The 17,090-nt window shown below is 39.8% G+C and overlaps 1 protein-coding gene across 1 annotated transcript in view; it reads left to right on the top strand.

The window, feature by feature from the left end:
* LOC121886469 (corticotropin-releasing factor receptor 1-like) overlaps positions 1 to 17,090 on the top strand; it is a 68,294-nt gene that overhangs the window by 31,711 nt on the left and 19,493 nt on the right. The window contains exons 5-7 of the mRNA XM_042396465.1: positions 7,681 to 7,766; positions 13,568 to 13,674; positions 16,655 to 16,775. Of these exons, the coding sequence (XP_042252399.1) occupies positions 7,681 to 7,766; positions 13,568 to 13,674; positions 16,655 to 16,775 (314 nt within the window). The remainder of the gene's footprint in view (positions 1 to 7,680; positions 7,767 to 13,567; positions 13,675 to 16,654; positions 16,776 to 17,090) is intronic.

Below are 17,090 nucleotides of genomic sequence, written 5' to 3'. Positions count from 1 at the left end.
AGTTAACCTTCCTGCTGAGATGTGGAGCCTTGAAAGAAGTCTAATAGCAGCTATCAACGCATACTAAACATCGTGCTAATCATTTGCAAGCTCCTCAATATCTTTGATGCTCTCTCAGACAATTACAGCATGTTGTCAAACATTTGCACGGAGGGGATGACAGACGTCCAGGGGGTGTTGTCTAGACCGCTCAGCCACTGATTCGTGACAGGTGCCCGTGGTGCTGCACGCCCTCCTCTGGGTTCGTGACTCAGCTTGGCATTACTATCTTTGTTGTTACACGTCTTGCCCCACCCGGAAACCCATTTCACCAGTCGTTGCCAAGCTTGACTTTCCCCTAATGGTCCCCAGAGGGAGGCCAGTGGATTTTCATATGTATGTCTATATGTGTATGTGTGCCTGAGAGCGTGAGCGGGTCTTGCGCCATTCGAAGCAAGACAGAGGATGAAGGGGGAAAAGGCAGAGAGGAGACAGAGAGGAGAGGGTGGGTAGTTTTATTTAGAGTAGTGCTCGCGGTCAGTGGGGTGGCAAAACCCTCGCCCTGGCTCACTCTCCTGCTCACTCACAAGGAATGCAATGCGTCTTTTTGTTGAATGAGCTCGAGCACGGCGGGAGCATTCGTTGAATATTAATTCATGCATGCACGTGGGCGTGTAGACATGCGACATCAGAGACAGGAAAGACAGAGGGAAAGATTCAAAAGTGTTGTGATATGCAGGCTTGCGTGTGTCAAGCACATACGTGCCTACCTGTCTTTTCTCCTTGCGTGATTCTATAATAAGTACGCAGTGTAAAGTGGATTGTTATTTTCTCTTTTAAACCTCCTTTCAAAAACAGACTGCGGTCCTCTGCAAACCCTTGAGGTGTCTTTTGTGCAGAACCTAACGGAAGTGAGCCAGAATACACACCCAGCGTGAAAACTGGCATCAATTCCCTTCGGTATAGACGGCCTGCAATTTCTCAAGAACTGCTCCAGTTTCCAGTTTTGGATAAATTTAACAAGTTTTTCTTTGAGTGAAAATGAGGTGGAAGCAAACTTTTCCATGCACCACATATTTTTCAGAGTTCAGGTACAACTGCTCACCTGAATACTTGTGATTATTCCAGGGTGGAAGTGCGGTGAAGCGTGGAAAGTTACAGTAATATATGGTGCATGCTGTCTGCTCCGTTTCAGTCTTACATCAGGTTTCATGAGTTGCCAAGTGAATAGATTTATGTGTGGAGGAGACGCTGGGATTAATTCCCCCTTTTACAGTGACTTCACTCGTCATGAACATGGCTGACCTGCATAAACAAGAAAACACATCATGTTACAGCTCAGATTTTTTAGTTTGTTTTGTTATGTTGCAATACAAGAAACACGGGAGTTTTCTCTCATTTAGTAGAAATAATTTATTTTCTTCCCTGCTGATGCTGCTTTTAATTAGCCCCCGGCTCGAAATGCACAGAGGAGGGAGATGCTTCTAAGCTGCAGCCATTGATCCAGTGTGATGAAGTGCTAAGCAAGTGTGACTGAATTTGGGTCAGCATATTTGCTTGCAGAGGACCTACAATTACAGTTCAGTGCGAGAGGTATTTATGCTGTATTCTGTGGTTTCAGCTACAGAGAGGATCCTCTATAGAATGATCTTTTTTTTTTAACTAAGCAAGTGTGAGTGTTGCTTGCACGGCTGGTAGTGTTTGGAAATAAAATGAAAAGAGGATCATTTAGCTCCGGGCTTGGAGGGGTGCCTGTGTTCCATCCACATGTACCTAGAGCTCCTGTTTCCACAGGGAGGATTTAGCACCTGGCATAGACCGGTCGCTGTTTTTAACACCCATTCAGAAACAACAATGGCCGGTCACTAAGCAAAGATGAAAACCAATATGTAGCGTGTAGTTGCGTACATCCCTTCAAACAATGAAATCCACTGTTAGTCTTGTAAGATGCTCCAGAGACAAACCTGTCTGCTATTAACTACTGGCAAATCACCCGTTTGGCAGCAGCCACTACATGAAATCAGCAGTTATTTTAGGGACCTTGAGCTCGTGACCCATGCAAATGGCATTTTACGATGCTGTCAGTGGCTCATTCCCTGCAACCTTAGAAGACTGCAGGAGAATGTTAATAAAGGAGTGCCGCTGCAGTCTAAGTAATGTGTACTGTAACAAAAAAAAAAAAAAAATGAGAAGAATGAGAAGAAGAGATCTCACATTAGTCGTGCATGTTATGTATGAATGTCCCAGACGGTACATGTGCTACTCAAAGTGCGCCCTGTAAATTTTGATAAAGTAAGTGAGAGAGAGAGATTTTTCCAAGTAACATCAGGAACTTTTTGTCCCAACATAACCACACGAATGCTGGCCCGAACATGTTTTTCACAGTGTTCATTTTCTGTAGAATTCAGTCACTGTTTCATTAACCCTGTTCATTCTTTTAAGGGATTGTTCAACATTTTGGGAAATACTCTAATTTGCTTTTCTTACAGAGAGTCAGTGGTGATAGAAGCACTGAGATCTTTCACTTAAAAGCGGCTGAGGAGCCAAATATTTCTCTCAGGAGTCGGTAGAGAGCAAAAACAGAGCTGACAGAGAGTGAATATTGGACTAACATTCACCAGGTGGACAGAAACACGACTCCAAATGAATGATGGATGTGGAAATAAGCATCTGTTTGCTAACAAGTTCAACATATTCAAAAAAAAAAAAAAAAAACAGTTTCTGCAGGTTTAAGTAAAAGTAGCAATTCCACAACGAAAAAAAACTCCATTACAATTAAAAATCCTGCATTTAACATCGTATTTAAGTAAAAGTACACTAGTATTGGTAGTAAAATGAACTTAAAGTAGCAAAAGTAAAATGACTCGTAATGCAAAATAGACATTTAGAGTGTTATATTTTTCATATATTAGAATATCAGTGCTGATTCATTGACAGATATGTATAAGCATCATTTTAATGTTGTCAAGGTAGAGCTACTGTTGGGTAGTCTAATCTATAACGATGCATATTTTACAAATTGATAATTTTACGTATAAAGTATTGATCTGAAAAGTAATTATAGCTGTGAAATAAATGTTGTGGAGTAAAAAGTACAATATTTGACTCTGAAATGCAGAGGAGTAGATGTATAATGACATGGAAGTAAAGTACAACTTAAAATGATAAGAACGGTACGAAATGTACCTTGATTATTTCCCTAGAAGTGAAAAAATACACTTACTTCAAAGCTGTCTGTTACACATTGTATCTTGTTTGATTAAGGCGTACATAGACAGAAATGTGAAGATGACATTTTAAAGAGGATAGATCATGCATATTTGCAGGTCTAGGTTTTTGTTCTGGGGCTCTACTGGAATGTTTTTGCTTGATTTACAGTTAAAAACTCCTTATTTGTCTCAGTCTGGCCTGACTTCTGACATTCTGGAAGGTGCAAACAGAAGTGGAGAGAATTCTTCTGTTACTGGACTTCTTATTACTGTTCTTTACTCTTAATGGAAACTTCTCAAAAACATCTGTATGTCCCAACAACAAATCCAACAACCTATGGAGCAACCTTAGCGACAAAAGCGTCAGTTCGACGGGGAGGTAACTTTGCAAACGGAGCGTTAAGAGCAGGTTGAAGCCCTGACTTTTGTCTCAAAGGCAGCATTTTTAAATACGTCCACCTCAAGTTTTGGGACAATGTAACAGTATATAAATGACATAAAATCACAAAAAGCATAATATGTCCCCTTTAACGTTGCAGTTAAACGGCATGTGTCTTAACCAGCAGGCTACTGGGGCACGCCGCCCCTTAAGGTTTTAGGAGGATTCACTTCCTGAAACTATTTTTGGCTAACAACAGTTTATCCGTTTGCAAATTACTTACAGTTTTTCTGGCAATAACGTGTGTTGCCAGATAGGTCAGTGAACAAAGGTTTTGATGCACGATCATGCACGATGGTACCAAACCTGACAAGCTCACTGTGTTTGTTCACTGTTGGAATGAAACAGGGTTTGTTTACTGCAGCACAAATGGAAACAAACACCAAATCCAATGACAACAACAGTACCGCTCCAGTACTATATCTAACAAATAATTAAGTGGTGCCTGGGCACATATCCACCTTCATTTGCTTCAGCTGTAAAACTCCTTTCACTTCTTCTCACGCAAAATGAAAACAATGCCAAAAAAAACAAAGGACATCAACGACACAAAGAGGATTTTCACCAGGTCTCTTAATTTGCTTATTACGTAAAGAAATATCCTCAAAGACATTCACTCTTTGTTGTAAAACTGGAGGATATACTGTCTATTTTTTATAAAGAGGTTTAAAAGCAATAAATCACTCTGTGGTCCAGTGCCAGGAAGAATTTATTTCAAGGTCACACTGTTTAATTGGAATTTATACCCTTCAGCTGTGGCTCTAAACGAGGACCAGTACTGATGTCTCAGTGCGTGTGTGCATCTGTTTGTCTGTTTTTTTTTTACACATTTGGTTTGTAAACCGTCTTTAAAAATTTAGCACATCACTTTGCTTTTTAAATGTGCTTTCTAAATAAAGTTACTACCCTCCTTTGACTGTAATCCATGCAAATGATCTGCGACTGTGAACCCCGCAGGAAATGTGTCCAATCATGCAGTGTCATGTAAATTTTGACTTGAATAAACGGAGAGATTTAAGGAATGCTCTGTGAAAATGTGCATCTTTAGTGAGGAGATTTTTGCCAAAGCAGACGCTGGACTCAAAGTCAGTTAAATGCAAATCTGATAGAAATAGAAATACATATGTTTAGGGTTCAAAGTTCATTTCAAATGTCGTCATACAATGCAGGAATGCACAAAAATATTAAAATATTTTAAATTAGAATGAAATAAAACAATAAAATAGAACAAAGCAGCATTAAAGAATAAATTACAAAGGAAAAACTATATTTTGTAATTAAGGAATATACAGTTACTTATATATAGTACATACAAATAGTATATATATGCTGTATATACCCACATAGTTTGACAATGTGTGCAAAATAAATGTAATATGCAAGTTATGTTAAAAAAAAAGCATAGAGATAGACAGTAAATAGACAAAATACTTGTCAGATATGGATTCACACTAAAACTGGATTCCTAAAAACTCCATTAGAAGTCAAAAAATTAACATAACTATAAATGATGTGTATTTTATAGGGTCAGTACGTTGCAGAACTTTGTCTTCTTATCTTAACTTTTGACTTTGGCATAATTCTCAACACAGATCTTTCTCTTAAAGCTCTCTAGGATATTGCATTTGGGGTTTGGGGAATATCGCGAGCTAGGTAATCTTGATTGGGGATGACAGTCGCCTTACACCGTCAACATGCTATTTCTACCCAGCTCATTGCACATTATTGCCCTCAGGCAACCCAATCCCATTTTATCTCCCACCCTCCCCAAAAATCTTCTCATTATTAAATCATGTGTTTAGAATCATCAGCCTCCATCTCAGGCCATGTGATACATGTGATACATGTTTCTCTGCTTTGGTCTTTCATCCATTTTTACAGTTTTTGACTCCAAAACAGAGTTCGTCTCCAGGATGGATGACTTTGAAAATGTCACCCTCATGCTACAAGGTTGATGTGGAAATGGACATAATGTTGTGATGAATTGTCTCTCGAGGCAATTTTAATAATAATGATGGCAACACTTATTTATTATTACAACTGTGTTTTATATCGTCACTCGTTATCTGTTCATACAGCAGCTTCCACTCATGGATACCAACAGCAGGAGTTACACTCGTTAACAGACATATTAATAAACAAACTGCAGTGAATCAGATTGAATCGTCATTTCATTTTCACTTCGTTATTCACTCTGACATCATGTATATTCGTAGAGAGACCGTTCGATCATATCGTCTCTCACCATTTTCGGTCGACACAGAAGTAGCAGTGGTGGATGGTGGATGTTATAAGCAGTAAACTAAATGTTTTTCTCTTTAATTGAAGGAAATATGCCAATGCAAGAGTTATTATTGCTGCGAGTCAACTGCATCAATCTTATCGACCCTCGACACCATTTTTGCAGCTATTTTTTTTTTCTCTGGCACAAGAAGATGACATCTCTGCTCTTAATCTTAACTGGAGGAGACAGCTGTGAATGAGCACAACCTCAGACCTATTTCATATCACTGAAAAATTAGAGAGGCGGGCAGCAGTTCAGAGGTTTGGAGTGAGTCAAGTGTCGACAGAGTAGGTTTTTGCTTTTTTGGCTAAATGTTTGGTTAAAGTAACCTGAGAGCAAAGTACAAACTGTCTCCTAAAGCAAACAAGCACTCCATGCCATGTTTCATTATTTCTGGATGTTGACAGCTCTCGAAAAACCTCTTGCAAAAGAAAATCACACACGGCAGCTTTTAACCGTGTCAGCGAGCGCTCTGCAAACTTCTCTTTCTCCTTTCACCGAGCTCTCGAAACAGGTTGACTGTCACCGGAGAAGCTGTCTAACGACCCGTGGAGACAACCTGCCTCCGTATGAGGGTCAGACCTGTCCAAACCTGCTCAGCGGAAAATGTTTCCATACAAGGCGAGCGATTTAGTGTATGACACATACGTGCTTTCACTGCTGATCATTGAAATCCTCCACCGCTGACAGAAACCCCTGACCTGAAGATGGAATGATTTTCCAAAACTGTTTTTTTGCAGCTGATGCCTACCACATAATCATTTCCACCTGTTCATGTTATTATGCAGCAGGCACCAGAACTAATTTAATTTGAAACATGCTTATGATTAAATTAGCTGACCCGCAAGCTTTAGTCTCGGACATTTACCCACAGGATGTAAGATTCAGCGGCCTCAAAACTCACCTGTGCCCCTGCAGACAGCTGCCGACGTAACAAATATCATCTTTAAAAATATTCTGACACATCTCCCTTCAACTTTAAATTGCCTCATTTACGGTATTTCAGTTCCACAGTGGCCTATTTAACAAATTGCATTTCCTTCAGTTTAATTTGAAATGACAAATGTGAAATTTGTTTCAGATTATTGCATTTCTGTCTGTGTGGATGTGGGCACAAAACGTGTGTGCCATGATACAGCAGGCCGGCATGGAAAAAATGTATTTTTCACATCATTTGTCAGAGTCTTCATGCCATCCTGCCATTACGTGGGTTGCATCAGAAATTTTTTTTTTTTTAATAGAAAATAAACACCCTTGTCAAATTGGTTCACTTTATATGCTTGAACACTGTCTTTTCATTTAAATAAGGAGATAGATTTGACAAATGCTTGTAGTAAAACTGACAATAATCACCTTTTCCGACACCTTTTGTGGACAGCTTGACAGATGAGTAATATGGGTAGCGGCGAGTTTTGTGCAAATTATTGGAGAAACACAGGTTTGATTGCAGGTCATTCGATGGCGAAAGCAGGCGTCTAAATGTAAAGAATAATAATAATGCTTGGGTGGAGGGTGGTAGACTGTCCTGACAGCAAATGTGTGAAAAATCACAGCTTGTAAGAATACCTCTAATGATATCGCTCCCTATTAGTCTCAAATGCAGAAAAGGTCACATTGCCGCTATGAATCGAGCAGGAATTCACATCTTGTATTTTATCCACACAGCACTTGAAACATGAAGGAAATATGTGGAAAAATCAAAAATGACTCACCTCAGCTTTTAATCAGAGCCTTCTGTCCCTTTTTTTCTTCTCTCGCTCTCTATGCAGATAACGTTTATAGAAAATGTCTCGCAAATGGGACATGGGCGTTGAAGGGGAACTACTCCATGTGTAAGGCCATACTTCACGAGGAGGTAAGAGTCTGGTGTGTCGTGTTTCTGTGCATGTGTCCTGATTAATGAGGCTTTTCATGTAGACCCTCAAAGCATGGAACAGCTCCATACGTTAATCAGAAAAGCAACAACAAAGGCAAGGCTACAATGGAAGATGAATGCAGGGGTTCTACTTGAGCCTTATTTACAGTAAATATGGATTCAGGCTTTGGGTTCCTTCAGAGCCTGCAGCCTTGAAAGGACACCACAGTCATAAACACTAAAAAAAAATACTGTGAATATGCCTGAGAGCATGACTTGAAGGTTCAAAAGCATAACAAATGTTTTAAATTTGCATTACACAGGCGCTGGCACTGTGCAGCGTTCATTGTCATGTCATCTCGCACGTGCAGTTGGGGATGCTCGGTTGGTTTTATATGTAAGTGGGAGCCTGAAATCTCTTTATCAACCTGCAGTTATTCCTCCTCTGAACACAAGAAGTGTCTCATTTCAGTAATTTCCTCAAAAGAAAAAGTGACAAAAAGCACCGATCTCCCGGCGATGTGAGCAAGTTGTGAAAAGGGAAGAGAACGAGGTCGGCCTGTTTTGGTTGAAAACGACAGCGTGCTGCTGTTCAGGTCCTGCTGTGCTCCAGATTTGTATCCATTCACATGTTGCTGTGGTGTGTTTTTTTTTTTTTTTTTTTGTGCATGTTCTCCACCTCCACCTGGATGATGTATTGTGATGTGATGAGCGATTATTTTAATTATAAATGAACAGCAAGACAGAACACACAGACCCAAATCAGCTTCTTTTTTTAAAGTACCGTATGTTAAATATAAAATGATGATACATATATATAAATATAATAGATATAACATAGTGGAAAGATGAGACACAGTATTTTTGTTTTGCTTGGCTTCACCATCTGCTGAAACTGAATATTAAACAGCTGAGTTGAGTTTCCATAAACATTACAACCCTGTGCAGGTTCAGAGAGCTCTGTCTGTCTGTCTGTATGATGCAATCAAATCCTCGTCTTCTGTTTTCAAGGATAATGTTGTGTTATTCTGTATTTTTTTCTTACTGTCAACCAACAATGAGTTAGTCTGTCTTTCTGTGGCCTTCAACACCAATCAGGAGAGACTTCATTAGAGTGAACAGCGATTTTTATCAACACGTGCACAATAATGATGAGAAATGTTGAAAAGTCTTTGGTGATTGGACCCCATCGTGATGTGATCGTAGTTTTTAAAGCGGTAGGGGGAGGAGGTCGCAACGATTTGCACTGAAATGACAGCTGACAGCAACAGATTTAAAGTTTAGCAGCAATGGTATGATTGGCTGAAAGAGACTGTGGTAAATCATCATATGTATTATTCATGATACATATTGACTACTGTACTTATTTTTCCTACGGGGGACAGCAGAAGGGGAGGGGGGGACTCTATCGGCTGAATCCAAATGTCGACCCTCTGGACCTGCAGACTGAGCCCTCGTGGATTTCAGTCACAAGTGTTCACTGTCATCACTGTCAAGTCTGCGAGCTCACTGGGCCACAAGTGGATAAAAATGCACCCTGTAGACGGGACTTCAGACCTCGAGAGCTTTCGCAGAGATAAATTGAAATTCCTGACTCTCATTTCAAAGTGTTTTCTGAACAGTTCTTAATGGCTCTGAATACGTGCAGGTCTGCTGCTTCGCTCTCAGCAAATCTAGTCAGAACGCTCAGTGAGATTTTGCCTTTACATGAGCTGCTAAACTCAACTGAGGACTTTCACATCGTAGACGGACAAAAACCAACGTTTGCCCGTCTACTTTAGCAGATTATAATAAACAAATGCACATTATTAAGCCTTTAGGCCTGTTATGTGTCTAGATTATCCTCACTACATCACAACAAAAGTGAAAAAAGTCGTCAAAAGTAAATATTTTACACAGCCTATTATTATTATTGCATTTTTATTATTGATAATAATAATTAATAGTATTCTTTACATCGTCACTTTAAAGCCTATCGCTCCAGGATTATGGGTAATTTCTCGAGTGAAGTCTGCACCCTGCGAGGACTCTCTAGAAGTCTGCAGAAAGTCCACTTGAGGGTCCTTGTGGACTTGATAAGCTGCGGATTTGGGAAGCACTCGCAGACTTCCCAGGAAAGCACCCGCAAAGTCCACGAGTCTGCGAATGCCGTGAAGTCCGTCTGGACAGTTGGATTCAGCCATTGTTTGTTTTCGCAGCCTCCCTTCAGCAGTATCCGGAAGCTGACCAATCAGAACGCAGTGGGCTCAACAGGAGGCGGGCCTTAAAGAGACAGGAGCTAAAACTGCCTGTTTCAGACAGAGGCTGAACTTAGGGGCTGCATAAAGGACCAGTATAAGATAAATAAGTAGTTTTTTTTAACTGTAAATCATGCAAATATATTCCAGTAGACCCACAGAATAAAAAATATAGACCTGGAAATGAAATATGCATGATATATCCCTTTTAAAAACGGATTTTATCTAAATCATGAAGGCGTGTTTCCCTGCCAATTAAGTTACCAGCTACGGTATAGTTGAAGTCATTTGTACTTGTGAGCATGAGTGAACATTGTTGTGGAATGAGAGCCTTCATTTAGTGGAGAAGTGACTCCCTGAGTCCAATGTCCAATCGATCCCCAGCAGAAGATGGATATAGAGTGTCTGACCTTTAAAATGTGTGTTTGATTTTTCTCCTTTTGTAGCCATGAAATAAATCACCGGTTGGCAGCGGCGGCGTGATTGACATCAGGGGGAAAAAGGAGGGAGAGTTGAAGTAGATTCTCTTTAAAGTTCAGTCAGTATTGAACCCGGATATTCAGCGGTCCCACTGGGAAGAGGAACTGAGTGGATCAAACGCTTATTGGAAAGTTTGTTTGAAGGAGAAAAAGGAAAAAAAAAAAATCCTCTTTTCCTTTTGGGATTCGCTGGAGGTTATTCTCTCAAATATACGATAAGTTTCTGTGTTGTTTCTTACAGAGGGAAAGTGAGTCACGTTTGCTTTTGACACTTGTGGCCCACACATATTGTGAGACCTGAGGCTAGTGGTGGGTGGGTCTTATATTATCCTCTTGTCATCCACCCCCTCCTCTCAGAGCTCTGCTATCCATTTTAAAAACCTCCTGCTTGCTTGATTTGTGCCCTGATGTGTTAGCCAGTTCTGCACAAGAGAGTATATTTTACAGGAAATTCAGATTTTTTTTTCAAGTCTATTTTAATACAGGACCCACATATATGTATATTGAAAGAGTTTATGGTCGCTTTAATCATTCTTCCTGTCTATACTACCCTGGAAATGATCCTTTTATAGCTTCATCTCTCTGTAAAGGATTGGGGGTAAAATCCACAGTTCAGGTTCAGTGAAAAAAATGTATTCTACCGTGCTAAAGGGATAAGGATATGTCCTGGTAGTTGCATTTAGGTTTTTATTTTCTTACTGCGCCAAAAGCACGGACGATAAACAAACTCCCAGGACAAAAATACGCGTACGGTTTGTTTAACTCAATCTGCTGCTGAAGCCTCATATTCAACTGTAGATTTTGTCCCCCGTCTCATACGGGTTCACCTCGTTCGAAATAAACTAGTTCATGACGTCAAATCAGGTCTAGAAACAAAAAAAAACTGTTTGTAGGTGGAGAGAAAAAGAAAGGCTGCAGTCACACTTCTTTCCCTGATCTCGCTCCAAGAAATGAATGTTTGTCGTGTGTCTCTGTAGGGACACGATTTTAGACAGTCTCCCCTCGAAGGTGTGTGAACAGCAACGCTCTTCCTCCCCTCAAGTTATGTTTAACTCTTCTTATGTTAACACTGTATTAGGTTAAAGAGCTTTCATGTCTGCTGCTCCCTCCGCTTAAAACCTTTCTGCAACTTGATTTAAAATGGCAAAATATGTTTTTTCTTTGTGACTTTAAATCGTCGCTGCACAATTTATCTGTTTGTCTCTCTTCTGACTACCAATGTTTGGGATATTTTAGAGTCTAGATGCGTCAGAGTTATTGTTTAGATTGGTCAGAAGCTGTTTAAGTATCCAAAAAGCACTTTTTTTAAAGCATACTAACATGTTTACAGTGGAGTCACACTATGAAGGGATTACTCCATGGACAGTATAGTTTGGAGCAATGATTATAGCAACCTACAGCTGCAACTATTAGTCAATTAATCGATAAGTTGCCAACTATTAAATTAATCGGCAACCATTTTTATATTTAATTATGTTGTAATATATGTTTTGAGTCCAGATTCTCTGGTTCCAGCTCCTCACATGTGAATATTTTCTGGTTTCTTTGGTCTTCTATGACAATAAACTGAATATAATTGGATTGTGGACATTTGAGGACTCTGTCTTGGGCTTTAGGAAACAGTCATCGACCTTTTTCACCATGTTCTGACATTTTATTGACCAAACAACTAATCGATTAATCAAGAAAATAATCAACAGATCAATCAATAGTGAAAACAATCATTAGTTGCAGCCCCACAGCAACCATTAACATGACGTGAGTATTTTATTACAGTAGACTTGTAAAAATCCAAACCTACATGCTGGGAGACACATTACTAGAAAAGACTGTCCTCACCAGTAAAACCAGTCACCACTGGTTTGTTCAAACACCTAAAGCAACCTGTTTATGATTTCCTGACAACCGGCCTTTACTGGTCAAGAAAGTATTTATTAGAAATGTGTCCATTGAGCTATTTTTCATTTTACATATGTACATGAATCACGACGTACTTCAAGACTTAAATGTCGACTGAAGAGACGAAAACCAGCAGCAGATGAAAAAACATCAGATCAAACAAACAGAAATGCCATATTTTCATTTTCATTTTTAATTAATGTCATTAAATGTTTTCCCACATGGTTTTTCACCATTTGACGTTTGACTGACACTCTTTTAATTACATCCTATTGTTGCGCCTTCTTCTTCTGCAGTGGTTTAATGACCTCCCGACTGGCGCTACAGTAGCTGTTTATCTCGACATCCCAACTCCTAATATTAACATCATGGCAATGGATGATAATGTGCATTATTTTGTTGGGGTTTTTTTGCTGATATTCTGGAAATGTGGTTAAAATTTAAGCTACATTCGGATGGAAACCTAGCTAGAGTCTTCTCTCAGAGGAGGAAGTAGCGTGACATTGTTAGAGCTCTGCAAAAGCTCTTTGATAGAAGGTTGGGGGAGCATCAGTTTCCTACCAACAGCAGATTGGTTGTGCAGAAAAAACGGTCCCGCTAATACATGTCCCTGTATATATATATTAACAAAGCATCGTACAGACACTGATGTACATTTACGAATCAAAGGAGAACAAGTTGACATGGAGACAGCATGTCATCCGTCCGCAGTCGCTGCTGCACCACAATATCGTGAATGGGTCAGATGACGTGATTTGAGGTTGGGCACGGCAGGGATTAAACGTGCCCGCGTTTAATCTCGGCGTAGACACCAATAGGTTACATAAATCCACTTACAGCACAGATTACTGTTGGTAGTGTGAGGGAAATCCGATCACAATGGATATCTGAGTCACAGACAGTGGTCTTAGACACAGATTCAGTGGAAGATGAGACTGTGTTCTATGTAAAAAAAAAAAACCTTTGGCGCCAGGAGACCTCATGTGTGTACTGCATATGTTTGTGTGTGTGTGTGCTTGCAAGCATCCACATATTTATTTGAAAATCACAGCAGGAGTCAGCTCAAAAAAAAAAAATAGGACAAAGGATGTTCAGATTTTTGTATCTCTTTGTTATCTTGAAAATCTTATCTCTGTAAATCAGAAAATACCCGAAAGACTCACAGTTCTTCTTTTCTTCCCTGCAGAAAAAAGGCAAGATGCACTACCAAATAGCTGTGATTATAAACTTCCTGGGTCACTGCATCTCAATGGTGGCTCTGCTCATAGCCTTCTTCCTCTTCTTGTGTTTGAGGTAAGTGTTGTTCTCTCAGCCGCCCGTCCACTGATAATCCTAAAGACATCCTAGATGTGACAGAAACGTCAGTATTCTCGAGATCCCTCGTTCAAAGCGCCTCTCGTTCTTATTCAAAAACCATTTGGTCATGGGATGAAACCTTCCCTATCTCAATCCCGCAGATGTAAAAGGGTTTAGACGCCCGCAAAAAACTAGGGCACATTCCCCACAAACGGGAATAATAGACCCATCTCAGAAAAGCGCCGAAAAAAAACCAAGATAGTTTTTTTTTTGCGGAGGCCTGCTGGGACGACTGGTGGAGGTGGAATGGGTTTCTCTGACAAACCGAAATAAACCGAGCGTTAACGAGAGAAAGGTCTTAGCACCCTCAACAGCCGTGGCTGTTATCGATCCTCGAGACACCCCCGGGGAGTGCGAAAAGCGTGAAAGGCCACAGAGAGGAATAATGAATAGAAGCTCTACAGAACGGCGTTTATGCACAACCCGTGTTTGTGGGCCACAGTGGCTTGGACAGGGAGGGCAGCAGCAGGGGAAGGGAGGGAGGGAGGGAGGACGAGTGTCGGCCGGACCGCTAAAAATTGCATTAGGGCAGTGAAGGAGTTTGGCATTTAATACTCACCTTCCCCACTTGGTAATGAGATTGAGTTGGGAACCATTTAGGAGAAAGGGGGTGCTGCTGTCAGTGTGATGGAGAGAAAGGTTGACACTCCTGCTCAGGGTTGTGGAACTGGAAAGAGAAGTTAGAGAATCACAGGAGAGAGAAGAAGAGGAAGAGGAAGAGGAAGAGGAAGAGGAAGGGAGCAGGATTTTCAAGGGCAACTGAGAAAAAAGTTCATCTGAAAGACAGTGATAGTGATAGTCAGAGCATCTTTAGATTCTGTGATGTGTTTTCTGAGTCAAATAGAGCTGTAGCGATTAGTCGATTAACAGAAAATTAATCGCCAACTATTTAGATAATTGATTAATTGAGTTTTCTGGTTCCAGATTCTTAAAGGGAATATTTTCTGGTTTCTTTAGTCTTTTATGACAGTAAACTGAATATTTTTGGGTTTTGGACAAAACAAGACATCTTAGGTTGCACCTTTGCAGCTTTTGGGAAACAGTGATCGACATTTTTCATCATTTTCTGACATTTTATAGACAAAACGACTCGGTTAATCAAGAATAAATAAAAATAATCAACAGATCAATCGACAATGAAAATAATAGTTAGTTGAGTCAAACATGATAAATCTGCGGTGAGGAGTATTTTTTCCCTACGTTCATCTTAAAGACAGTGAAATGAGCATCTGTAGCTTCTGTGATGTGTTCTCAGTCAAATACAGCTGCAATGATCTGTCGATTAATCGATTAGTCGATGGACAAAAGTATTGGACCAACTATTTTGATAATTGATTGATTGTTTTGAGTCATTTTTTAAGAAAAAAAGACAAGAATTCTCTGGTTTCAGCTTCTTAAATGTGAATATTTTCTGGTTTCTTCAGTCTTTTATGATGCTAGACTGAATATCTTCAGGTTGTGGACTGTTGGTTGGGACAAAACAAGACGTTTCAGGTTGCATTTTGGGATTTTTGGAAACAACGATGGACATTTTTCACCGTCTTTTGACATTTTAGAGACAAAACAACTAATTAGTTAGTTACAATCACAGAGTGAAACACAACACAACAAACACTTAATTATCTTAAAGGTTTTCTTTTCATAAAATCTGTTATGTTCCCTTAACGCAAAGACACAGGAGTGTTTCATCTGAGCAAAATTAACGCTGTGAAAAATATGTTTTATTTGTCTCACTGTGTCTCGAACAAAGACCTGTCTGCAGGAGGGTTCGGCTTTCCTCTTAATTAATACACATCAGGCCATGCTGCCCCCACCGGCATGATGCCAACGTGAGGTCACACAGCGTAACGAATACAACTGTTTGAGAAAACCTCCCTCTCTGTGCTTCTGGCGTGGCAGTCGCTGCCTTTGTGATACTAATAGCAGCTCCAGTAACAGTGTGACATAGTGGGAGAAAATTAGCTGCTTGTTTGTAGGACAACACAACGTTTTTCTACCCTGAAGGCTGCTTTTTTAAAAACTCTTGTGTAATATTATAATTATTCGAAACTAAAGTAGTTTTTGCATCTGTATGCAGCTGTTATTGTGTTAATAAGAGGGTTATTTTCTTATAAGAGCTCCATGGTTAATAAAAATGGAAAAATGGATGATAATACGCTGTGGAAAATTCTTACTCATGCACGTCTGCTCAGTCAGCACAAAGCCAGTGCAAGTGACACCTATTAAAAATTAATGCATGCTAAAAAAGAAATAGTCATTCATGGTTGGCAGAGGAGAAAGCAGGCTTTGCTGGCTGATAATGCCGTCAGCTGGTGACAACAAACGAAGCTGTCACTACAGTGACCGAGGTTGGGTTGTTCTGTCCGTTCAGTTGTGAGCTTCTATTTTCGACCGCTTGCTCAGAGGCAGTTGGGCAGATTTTAATTGTATCCTAAGGTCGATTTATTTACAGCATTAAAAAAAAAAAAAAACATGAGACTTTCAAGACATGGCACAAAGAAGAGTGCAAACAGTGGGAATGAAATGTTACTTTATATTATATTAAACGTGAAGGGTACTGGGAAGTGATGTTGAAATGCTACTTTGAGGCTAAATCTCTTCATTATTCATAGTCATCATCTCCATTTATCTCATTGTTGAAGAAAAGCTAAATACCGTGAGTTTAATGTCTTTGTATAAAATACACTAGAACACTTAAACTCAGCAGGGAGAGATATTTCATTCAGATATTTCCCACCAGTATGGTCACATGTTTGCTTTTACATTAGACTGTTTTTCCCATCTTTTTTTGTTTTTATCTCCTCAGTATGATATCATATTATTTTCCCAGGCACCGCAGGAGAAATGTTGGAAAAACGGCATAAACATTTCAGCACACGGGTTTATTTTCCTCTGTTTCTCTCTCTCTCTCTCACAGGAGCATCCGCTGCCTGAGAAACATCATCCACTGGAACCTCATCACCGCCTTCATCCTGAGGAACGCCACCTGGTTCATCGTCCAGCTGACCATGAGCCCCGAGGTGCACGAGAGCAATGTGGTACGTGTCACTATATAATATACTATATAAGTACAAAAAACACTTAGTTTTAGCTATAAAGATTATTAAAATTCTACAAATGTGTGTTAATCTGCCTCTGAAAATAGTCCCTAACAAAGGCAGTTGCTTTATTGCTAAAAACTACAGTGCCCAGCTTTTTTTTAGGAAATTACTGAGTCTTTTTTAAAAATGAAGATATATATTTGAAACCCCTTTTTAAAGATTAATGTCTTTAGTAGGATTCAGTGGGTTTAGAGCTGAGAGCCAAGGTACAGAAGTCAGAAACTATTGAGAGACAACTTTTGGAATTTGTTG

The sequence above is a fragment of the Thunnus maccoyii genome, chromosome 20 (genome assembly GCF_910596095.1).
Source record: "Thunnus maccoyii chromosome 20, fThuMac1.1, whole genome shotgun sequence".
NCBI lineage: Eukaryota > Metazoa > Chordata > Actinopteri > Scombriformes > Scombridae > Thunnus > Thunnus maccoyii.
This window is presented reverse-complemented; position numbering and strand designations above follow the sequence as displayed.